At 31.8% G+C, this 11,239-nt stretch overlaps 1 protein-coding gene across 1 annotated transcript; it reads left to right on the top strand.

The window, feature by feature from the left end:
* Nucleotides 1-820: 820 nt before the first annotated feature.
* LOC126846310 (uncharacterized) lies at nucleotides 821-10,513 on the top strand. Its single transcript, XM_050585621.1, has 3 exons — nucleotides 821-1,308; nucleotides 3,164-3,631; nucleotides 9,986-10,513. The coding sequence occupies exons 1-3, from the start codon at nucleotides 895-897 to the stop codon at nucleotides 10,511-10,513; spliced, it is 1,410 nt and encodes a 469-aa protein (XP_050441578.1). The 5' UTR covers nucleotides 821-894.
* The last annotated feature ends 726 nt before the right edge of the window (nucleotides 10,514-11,239 follow it).

The raw sequence follows: 11,239 nt of genomic DNA, 5'->3' as shown, positions 1-11,239 counted from the left end.
TAATGTACTTTCATTTCACTCTTAAAAAACCAATTCGGATAGTTTTAAATAAATTTCTACGAATTAGCAGGATGCGACAGCCACTTAGTAGCCGAGCTTCTATCACTAGTACGTTGCCACCCTTGTACATCATTTTAGAAAGTAAGGCATTGGTATCCGAAAGGAATGTACCTAATATTTGAATTTGTTTCGGAGATCTCCAAAAAGTTTTATAGCATAATATGTCCCATTAGCTAGTATATCCATTGTAAATAGTCAGCATATGTATCTATCATACTCACATATCTAGACAATGTAACAATCGAAGCTAAAAAAATAAACACAAAAACGTTTAGGCTTAACCAACAATAATTTTGCAATATTTTCTAGTACAGAGAGTTGTCAGGCTTAACGTGATATAGGTAATATTATTATATAATGACAATGGAAGTCTAGTAATATTTTTCTGTCTTGACGATTTTTTTTAATGCATTTTCATTTATCAACGATTTGGAGTAACGTTGAAATAAAAAAAAAAGGACAACACTAAAAAACATTGAAAAATGTCGTTTGGAAGGATACATTTTGAACTAACCAATTTTCAATTTATTTTATTTACTTTGTGCGCCGTTAGTAATAAACAAAAAAAAACTGTTCTTGTTTACCTGTAACTATTTTGATATCAAACACCGTTTTTAAAGCTCAAGCCGAGTACTTAGACAAATATCGTCTGGAACAAAACGAAAACACCTATGCCATTAATTATTATGTTTTCGTTACAAAAATATCGTTTGGGTTCTGCGTACGACAATAGCAACTACGATCTTGTGTGTTTAGCTTCTCTTATGTGTTAGCCGTTGCTTTATTCGACGTAATATTATTTACTGAACTATACTAAAGATTACCATTATCGTCATGCATTGTGTTAATAACGGACAGATAACATTTTTAGCGGCGATCGTCTTGTCCTGTAGAGTTCTAGTGACGTTTGTGATGGCCGGAGGGTGTAGTTCGTCGGCATGTAGAGCGATAGACTCAACTATAGTGCCGAGTAGGGCAAGAAGTAGTTCGGAAACAAACACCGGCTATACATACAAGGCCAACGACACCAACTACAATAACGACACAACCGTGATCAACACCGGCTACGGGACACCCGACATTACCACCTTCTGGTCCGACCCGTTTCAGAAACACTATCTGAAATGCACGTACGTGGTTTGCAGTATTAATCATTTGAGTCTTGCCCAAGTGCTTTTGGACAGCAATGCAGATTTGCCTAAGACCATTTCGATCATTGCAATGTACGAGGATGTCTCCCAGAAACAGGTGAATTCCTAGTAATGTTAAATTGTAACCAACTAGTCAGGCAATTTTACTTTGGTTTACCTTATACAATGTCAAACACTTAATGCACTGGCCTTAGTGCAACGTTGCAAAATTGCGTTTTCTCAACGAATCTAAATGCAACGTTAATTCATCCCACCTTACCTTACTACTCTTTGTTCTACTAACCACATCTTCTTCAATTCCGACGTTTATAGGCCGTATGGGTGTAGAAGAGCGTGACAAAGTAAACTAAGTTGGTAGGTTCGAGCATTAAAGAAGAATGTTTGCTTTGGAGCCGAAATTGAATAGCTATAAAAGTAAATTTTATAGAGTTCTGGAAAAAAACAATTATAAATTTGAATATTGTCTAACATTGTAAAATAACACGAAAAACAACATTTCAGTTATTAGACAAAAATGCCTTTTCCTAATGGACAATTAAAAATAGCTGGTTGTAGGAGGAGAGACCTAGGAAGGAGGTAGGTATATTGATATAGTGTTACTAAATAATTATTACCAGCCTTTTTACGAAACACATGTTGCTATTGTAAAATACACAACATAATATTTTATGCATATTCTTTTTTAAAATGTTAAATTATAATATTATTTTGTAAATAAAGCTGTTAATGCAACTACAACACATTTTTTTTAACATAGGTGTAAACATAAATAATTCAATAATGTTTGCAGTTCGTTTTTGTTTTAACAAAATTTTAGCGTTAAGACACATTTTGTAGCAATATGAACAAAATTCCAGATTCTTAAATTTTTCTTAAATCTTAAACAAAATAAAAAAAATACACTAAAATTGACCAGTCAATATAGGGAAAAAAGCCGAAAAAAATCCCAGCCAAAATTTGTCTTTTCCAAAAGCATTATTGATATATGTACTTAAATATACTAAAAGTCCTCATCGATCAGACTGGAGCTTAGCGCCGGAAAGTTCAAAATGTTGAGCTTTAGTCAATAACTTGAAAAGTATTGTAAATATTTTACAAAGTTTCAAACAAAAAAAATGTAAACTAATAGTTTTTCATCAAATCAATTTGTACTTTGTCTTATTTATCATAATTAATTATAAATAATATATTTGTTTGTAACACAATATACATACTTTTTTTACATGTAATCAATTTGGATAGTCTTAAAAAGTTAGCTTTACGAATTACAGTTTTATATTACTATTACACGTTCACAATGAACTTTAATATATAACTTTAACATTAATATACAATATCACTGTTAGTTTTATACATTTTAAAATTAATAAAACTAGTGTAATTATCACATAGAAATATTATGTAAAACAATAACGAGTGTTTATAAAAAGTTAATTATATAAAATAATATCTGACGTATATTTGAATAATATCTATATTTGTTTACTATAGTTATATTACTATACTATTTTTATACTATATAGTTTCATTATTGGTTTGAAAAAATGTAGTATTTTTAATAAATATTATTTCCTATATTATGTTCTATCTAGCTAAAATAACAATAGAATCATAGCTTGATACATGTATTGCAGTATTAACAATTAATGTACCAGTGTCTTCACTTGCAGTGTTAACAACAAATCTAAATTCAATCAATTTTGTCTTAAGTACCTATTTCTATAATTCTAATTTTGTTATTACCGTTTGACAGTTTTTTTTTTACGGAAATGACCAAATGGCCGTCAAATGAAATATCGGTACCAAGAAAAAACTTAAGCAACACTTGTGGTTTTATGATATAAAATATTTAATTAAAGCCTTTACCACAACAATAATTCTCTATAGCATATATATATATATTTAATGCACTTTCCTTTCAAAATTTAACCAGAAGTTTTGTTTTGTTTTAGATGAGCACTTTGTACACATTGGGCATGGCAAATTCTGCATCGTTATGGATTTTTGATTTGTACGTAAAATTGTTGGCTATAGTAAGCAATCGTCATCGTTATGCCAAAAGTACATTATCAAAAAAAAATAGATCAATTTGCGAACATTTAAAGAACACCTTGAAGGATATTAAATGTCCTAAAAGCGAGATGTTGGAAGCAGACCCGTCGATACGCGCACACAACATAGAGGAATTACTTGAGACAGCAGAGAGACGTGTCTCCGAAAACATGAGTTTAATCGATAGCATAATTACTTCAAACACCAAAAACGGCTTGGCACGCGATAGTTACACTTCGATGTTTTTCGGTAATTTGTGTCTGAACGATTTTGGTTATAACCAGATTATTGATAATATCATGAAAGATTACAAACTGAATATCGTCTGGAGAAATTTTTCAAATTTTGCTGAAAACTCCTACAGGGAAGTTCGCTTATTACACGACGATAAATTTCCCTTATATTACCTGATAAACTATCAGAAAATGTGCCTAAATTTTCTCAAACTCATGATGATCCGGTTTTCCGAGATGTACTATCAGTATGTGGTCGTTTTGAGTCGCCTACACAATATCATAGAGGCGAATCGTTACAAGGATCGTTGGTTGAAGGAAGTTTTTACAGACTTCGTAAATCTTCTCTGTTTACAAGAGGACAAAGATGTAACTTTCCTGAATACGGGTCTTAAATCTCTTAGGGTTGTTGACCCTGACCCTGAATCAACAACACAAGATGACTTTATGGCTAAAATACGTACAATAATTAAGAAATTGGCAATGGCACTCGACGTCGTCGTTGGAAAGTTCGATATACCACAGCAACTAGAAACCACCAGAATCGAATTAGGAAATACTATGGCTAATGCAAAACAATTCATCGATCGCCTTAAACAGCATTTTAAAAGAGTAGATTTTGGGGTCATCAAGGTGATTCTTCCTTTGTATGATCGAAAATAACTAATGTGTTATAAAGAATAAAACATTAACATATTTAAAAACCGTTGAACTACAATAAAAAAAAAAACATGAACATGAATTATTCAAAAATTATATCTCCAGATTAAAAAAAAACAAATGTTATTGTCAATAAATATATATAAGTATAATTTTTACCGTAATTCTTAATGTTATGCGAGTTATTAGTCGTGGTGTCTTCGAATGCACAAGCAAAATAAAATAGTTAATTAAATAAAAGCAAGCACATAGGGGACTACAGTTAGTAATTTTTGTAATTATTTTAGACCAATAAAACTACGATAAACATTAACTAATGCATTTATAATTTTTCATATAAAATTGTTCAAGCAAAATAGATAATTACAATATCGGGTAAAATTTTCAGCTACTTACAATGACATTATACAATATGACATTTCAACTGTATAGTGGTAAAATAATTTTTTTTTAGCTTTGATGCGTAGCTGAGTGGCTATTGGTTCTACTATCATTTGTGCTTTTTTTCATTGTTGTGTACACTGTACCTTTTTTTTACTAGATTAACTCCTCCGAGTAGCAGTTTTATAAACCACAAATTGTATCAAGGATATTGAGTGATTCAATGTAACAACCTAGCTATAAGTAAACTATTTGTGACACCATACTCTCACCCAGTACGTACAAACTTTTTCTATAAAACGAATTTTTTAAATAAAAAAAAGTATATTTCAATAAAAAAAAAAAAAAAAACTGAGTGGGTCACGGGACCCTCGGTAGGAACGAAGTTCAGATATCATATGGTTGTATTCGATTAATTTATAATAAGTGATTGATATAAAATATATTTATCATATGTATATTATTATATATTACTAAATCTCACATTCTATCATAGAAATTATTGATTTACGATGACTAAAATATGATACGTATATTTTTGACTCAAATTTGTTCAAATATCTGGAAAAACAGCATCAATGCCCAATGGTTGTACCATAATTTGTCGTAGATTGTGTATGATCACTGTTCAGAGACAAATTAAACGTTTCGAAAAGAAAATTTTTTTCTTTATTAAAAATATAGATATATTATAATATTCTTTATTAAGTTACGAACGTCTTTTAGTAAAACGGGTGAAAGAATTTTAATTAGGAATAAGAAATTTGTAAGCAGTAACACGTGAAAATTGAATTTGAAGTGAGGAATAAGAAAAAACCATTAACGTGCCAGGCTCTCATTCTCTCTTCCCATCCCTATCTTTAATTTTGATTACTGATGCAATAAATAACTATATTCATAAATTTATTTGTCAGAGAGTCACTGTTTCAAGCAACTCAGTAGATAGTGAGAAAAAGGAAGAGAGATAAAGAGCCAGTGCAAGTTAACAGCCAGTTGTCAAGTACTTCTAAGGGTAAAAATGTATTCTGTAGTAATAAAATATAAATATTTTATAAGTTGTTAGATGACCATAAATAACCATGAAAGTTGAAAAAAAATTTGTAAAAAATGCAAAAAGTGTTGTGAGGGTAGCCGGATTTGAACCCGATACCACTCACTCCTGGGAACCGATCACGCCCGACCGCACCACATATAGTTTCCATAACGCTTTTCCGTAACGCGTAACATTTTTTCTCGGCTAGGTCCCCTCGCCAACCCGCGAATAGGAACTTCGTTCCAAAAAATAGGCAGTGCAATTTTGAAACCCTGAACTCAAATGTTTTATGGTTAATAAACAAAAAAAACTGTTCTTGTTCGCCTGTAACTATTTTGTATTAAACTCTGTTTTTAACACTTCTGCCGAGTACTTAGACAAATATCGTCTGGAACAGAACAAGAAACACCTATGCCATTATGTAAACTACAATATGTAATACTTCGTTTTTACCTTAAAATATCAAAAAATAAAGGGAATAATAACTAAATTTAAGTTACATAGTACAGGATATCACTGTTTCATTATTAAAAGTTACTCTCATTAATACAACAATGGTTTTCTATGAAACGAATTTTTAGCAAAAACGGATATTTAAAAAATTAAAAAGGCCTTTTGTGCAATTTTATAACCCTGTACTCAAATGGCCTATGGTTATTACAAAAAAACTATGTTTACTTCGAAAAAAAATAACTGTTTTATACTTAAGTCCGTGAATTATTATACTGTTTTTAACGGTGCTGTCGAGTACAAGACAAATATCGATTGAAAAAAAATGAAAAACACCTAAGCCATTGATTTTGTTTCGGTACAATAATAATTTCGATTGGGATTTCACACGACAAGAACAACTAAGATCTTGTATTAGTGTACGTGTTAGCCGTTGCTTAATTCGACGTAATATTATTTACTAAACTATACTAAACATTACCATCATCGTCATGCCGTTTGGTAATAACGGACAGATAAAATGTTTGGCGGCGATCGTCTTGTCCTGTAGAGTTCTAGTGGCGTTTGTGGTGGCCGGCGGGGGAAATTCGACGATGTCTAAAAGGATGGTCTCAACTATAGGGTCGAGTAGGTCAAGAAATTATTCGACAACGGACTACGGCTACACCGGCTATATATACAAGGCCAACAACACCAACTACAAGGCCAACAACACCAACTACAAGGCCGACAACATCAACTACAAGGACGACACAACCGTGATCAACACCGGCTACGGGACACCCGACATTACCACCTTCTGGTCCGACCCGTTTCAGAAACACTATCTGAAATGCACGTACATGGTTTGCAGTATTAACCATTTGAGTCTTGCCCAAGTACTTTTGGACAGCAATGCAGATTTGTCTAAGACCATTTCGATCATTGCAACGTACGAGGATGTCTCCCAGAAACAGGTGAATTCATATTAATGTTAAATTGTAATAACCTATAGTCAGGCAATTTCCACACTTTGGACAATTTGTCGTTAAAACATATTTTAAGTCGGCCGAACGAGTGCCGATTTTGTTTTACTTTGGTTTACCTTATACAATGTCAAACACTTAATGTGCTGGCCTTAGTGCAACTTTATAAAATTGCGTTTTCTCAACGAATCTAAATGCAACGTTGATTCATCCCACCTTACCTTACCACTCTTTATTCTACTAACCACATCTTTTTCAATTCCGACGTTTATAGGCCGTATGGGTGTAGAAAAGGGCGTGACAAAGTAAACAGAGTTGGTAGGTTCGAGCATTAAAGAAGATTGTTTGCTTTGGGGACGACATTGAATACCTATAGCCTAAAACATAAGTACACTAAAATAATAAATTATAATACTATATATTATATATAGTATTATAATTTTTAACGGTTTCGCAAGTTGGACGGTGGATAAGATATTATAGGAATTAAAATATAACGGATTTATCAATGTTGAATTAATGAACGGTAAATTTGATAGAACTCTGGAAATAACAATTAAAATTTGAATATTGTCTAACATTGTAAAATAACACGAAACACATTTTGCATATTATTTTCAAAAATGTTATATTATAATATTGTTTAGTGAGAAAAGCTGTGAATGCAACTAAAACACATTTTTTTATCGTAGGTGTAAACATAAATAATTCAATAATGTTTGCACTTCGTTGTTGTCTTACCAACATTTTAGCGTTAAGACACATTTTGTAGCAATATGAACAAAATTCCAGATTCTTACATTTTTCTTAAATTTTAAACAAATTAAAAAAAAATACACTAAAATTGGCCAGTCAATAAAGGGAAAAAAGCCGAAAAAAATCCCAACCAAAATTTGTCTTTTTCAAAAGCATTATTGATATATGTACTTTAATATACTAAAAGTCCTCATCGATCAGACTGGAGCTTAGCGCTGGAAAGTTCAAAATGTTGAGCTTTAAGGATCGGTCAAACAGAAAGTGGACTGTCCACGCGGACAGGTCGCCGGTCCGCTGCGGACTCTGTACTCTATTTAAATGCATCATTTTGGTTAAACAGACAGCGGCCTACCGCGGCGTACTATACTAGACGCAGACAAACGGATGGTTGTATTTTTTCACCAAGTTCGCAGCGGACTGGAATAATTTTGTGAAATAAAAAAAAATATATATATATATTTATAAATATATTTTTTTATAGACAATACACTGGATTTTCTACACGTATCAGCACTTCTAGAGTATTATTATTATTTTATAATTATCGAACATATTACATCGATATTTTATGTTCTAAAACATTATGTAAGTTCTCAAACTGTTCGCAAGACATTCGGAAATAATATGTAAAAAATCGGTCTTCAAAAGAACTCAATTCACTGCACAATCGGTGAAACTACCCAAATTCTTTTCTTTTTTTATTTAGTTCATGTACCCGATTTCTTTTTTTTCGTCTTGCTTGACTCAAGGCAAGCAGAAGAAGCAATCCTTCTTCGCCAGAAGAACTGCTAGACATTTTGTAAAAGAAAATAAAAACAGAAAACGTGAGATAAAAAAGTTTTAAAAAAAACAGCCAGCAGTACACTCTTGGTTGTGGCAGTTTTCACACTGGTTCGCTCCAACTTGTCCGCATTCTGTTTGACTAATCCAATCCGCAGCCTATCGGCGGACTAGTTCGACGGACCTATCCGCGCGGACAGTCCGCTTTCTGTTTGACCGATCTTTAAGTCAATAACTTTTCAAGTTATTGCAAATATTTTAAAAAGTTTCAAACAAAACAAAATGTAAACCAATAGTTTTTCATCAAAGCATTTGAACTTTGTCTTATTTTTCATAATTAATAATATATTTGTTTGTTACACGATGTACGTCATACTAATTTTACATGTAATAATCAATTTGGATGTTCTTAGAAAGTTAGCTGTATGAATTACAGTTTTGTAATAGTTTTTTTCAATATTTTCTAAAAAAAAAAAATCTTAAAAAAATGGGACCAACGTGATTCGCTTGTGTATAACAAGTACTTTTAATGAAAAATAAAAAAATTAATTAGTCAGCCATTTTGTGCATATGCAGAGTCAAAATATCGAGTTTTCCAGTTAAATTTCCAGTTTTTTTATATATTTTATTTGTTACGGCACATATAGGCAAGATTATGATTTTCACGCAGGCGAAACAAATGATTGATTCCTGTGAATGAAATGTAACAATATATTATTGCTATGACAAAATAATTTTTTTATCTTAAGAAAATATTGAAAAATGAATGTCGATAATCCCATGTTATTCTTATGGAAAACTTGACAGCGTTCAGCGGCACAGGTAAAAATTAAGTTAGGACGGTGAAACTTTTAGGCCCTTTTTTTTCACCCACTAGACTAGTTTAAGACCTTGGGAGCATAACATTTTGAAAAAGTCCAAAATAAGGGACACTCTAATATAATATATACAGCATTTTCCTTTCAAAATTTAACCAGAAGTTTTGTTTTGTTTTAGATGAGCACTTTGTACACATTGGGCATGGCAAATTCTGCATCGTTATGGATTTTTGATTTGTACGTAAAATTGTTGGCTATAGTAAGCAATCGTCATCGTTATGCCAAAAGTACATTATCAAAAAAAAATAGATCAATTTGCGAACATTTAAAGAACACCTTGGAGGATATTAAATGTCCTAAAAGCGTGATGTTGGAAGCAGACCCGTCGATACGTGCACACAACATGGAGGAATTACTTAAGACAACAGAGAGAAGTGTCTCCAAAAACATGAGTTTAATCGATAGCATAATTACCTCAAACAGCAAAAGCGGCTTGACGCGGTATAGTTACAATTCGATGTTTTTCAATGATTTGTGTCTGAACGATTTTGGTCATAACCAGATTATGGATAATATCATGAAAGAATACAAAGTGAGTATCGGCTGGGGAAATCTTTCCAACTTTATTAGAAACTCCTACAACAAGGTTCGCTTATTACACGACGAAAAATTTCCCTTATATTACCTGATAAACTATCAGAAAATGTGCCTAAATTTTCTCAAACTCATGATGATCCGGTTCTCCGAGATGTATTATCGGTATGTGGTCGTTTTGAGTCGCCTACACAATATCATAGAGGCGAATCGTTTCAAGGATCGTTGGGTGAAGGAAGTTTTTACCGACTTCGTAAATCTTCTCTGTTTACAAGAGGACAAAGATGTAACTTTCCTGAAAACGGGTCTTAAATCTCTTAGGGTTGTTGACCCTGACCCTGAATCAACAACACAAGATGACTTCATGGCTAACATACGTACAATAGTTAAGAAATTGGCAATGGCACTCGACGTCGTCGTTGGAAAGTTCGATATACCACAGCAACTAGAAACCACCAGAATCGAATTACGAAAAACTATGGCTAATGCAAAACAATTCATCGATCGCCTTAAACAGCATTTCAAAAGTGTCGATTTCGGGGTCATCAAGGTGATTCTTCCTTTATATGATCGAAGTTAAGTAATGTGTTATAAAGATTAAACAATAACATATTTAAAAACCGTTGAACTACAAATAAAAATAATGAACATGAATTATTCAAAAATTATATCTTCAGATTAAAAACAACAAATGTTATTGTCAATAAATATATAAGTATAACTTTTACCGTAATTCTTAATTTTATGCGAGTTATTAGTCGTGGTATCTTCGTAATGCACAAACAAAATAAAATAGTTAATTAAATAAAAGCAAGCACTAAGGGAATTACAGTTATTAGTTAGTAATCTTTGTAATTATTTTGAGCCAACGATCGTGTGATCAACATTAACTAATGCATAGATAATTACAATATTAAGTAATATTTTAGGGTTACTTAATTTGTTATTATACGATATGATATCTTAAGTTTATAGAGCTAAAAGGTTTTTTTTTTAGCTAGGATGCATAGCTTAGAGGCTATTAGTTTTACTATGATGTGTGCGTTTTTCGTGTCTGTGTACACTGCACTTTTTTTTCACTGGACCAACTCATTCGAGTAGCAACTCTATAAATAAAAAATGTATCTAGATAATACTTTAGAGGGTAAATAATAGAGGGAATAACAACTAAATTTAAGTTACATAGTATAGGATATCACTAATTAAATATTAAAAATTACTCTCATTAATACAGCAATAGTTTTCTATGAAACAAATTTTTACCAAAAACAGATATTTTATTAAAATAAAAAGGCATTTTGTGCAT

The sequence above is a fragment of the Adelges cooleyi genome, unplaced genomic scaffold (genome assembly GCF_023614345.1).
Source record: "Adelges cooleyi isolate 19-005CV unplaced genomic scaffold, UGA_ACOO_1.1 ACOO_flye_CR_arks_rails_tigmint_CR_PRNA_9, whole genome shotgun sequence".
NCBI classification, from domain to species: Eukaryota; Metazoa; Arthropoda; class Insecta; order Hemiptera; family Adelgidae; genus Adelges; species Adelges cooleyi.
The sequence above is the reverse complement of the archived record's forward strand: the minus strand, read 5'-3'. Positions and strand labels throughout refer to the sequence as shown.

What these genes read in the sequence shown, in the direction of transcription:
- LOC126846310 (XM_050585621.1), top strand. Translation starts at nt 895, where the DNA reads ATGCATTGTGTTAATAACGGACAGATAACATTTTTAGCGGCGATCGTC. An exon ending in AGGATGTCTCCCAGAAACAG is followed by an intron (nt 1,309 to 3,163) that starts GTGAATTCCTAG and finishes GTTTTGTTTTAG; the next exon opens with ATGAGCACTTTGTACACATT. An exon ending in CTGAAAACTCCTACAGGGAA is followed by an intron (nt 3,632 to 9,985) that starts GTTCGCTTATTA and finishes TCCTACAACAAG; the next exon opens with GTTCGCTTATTACACGACGA.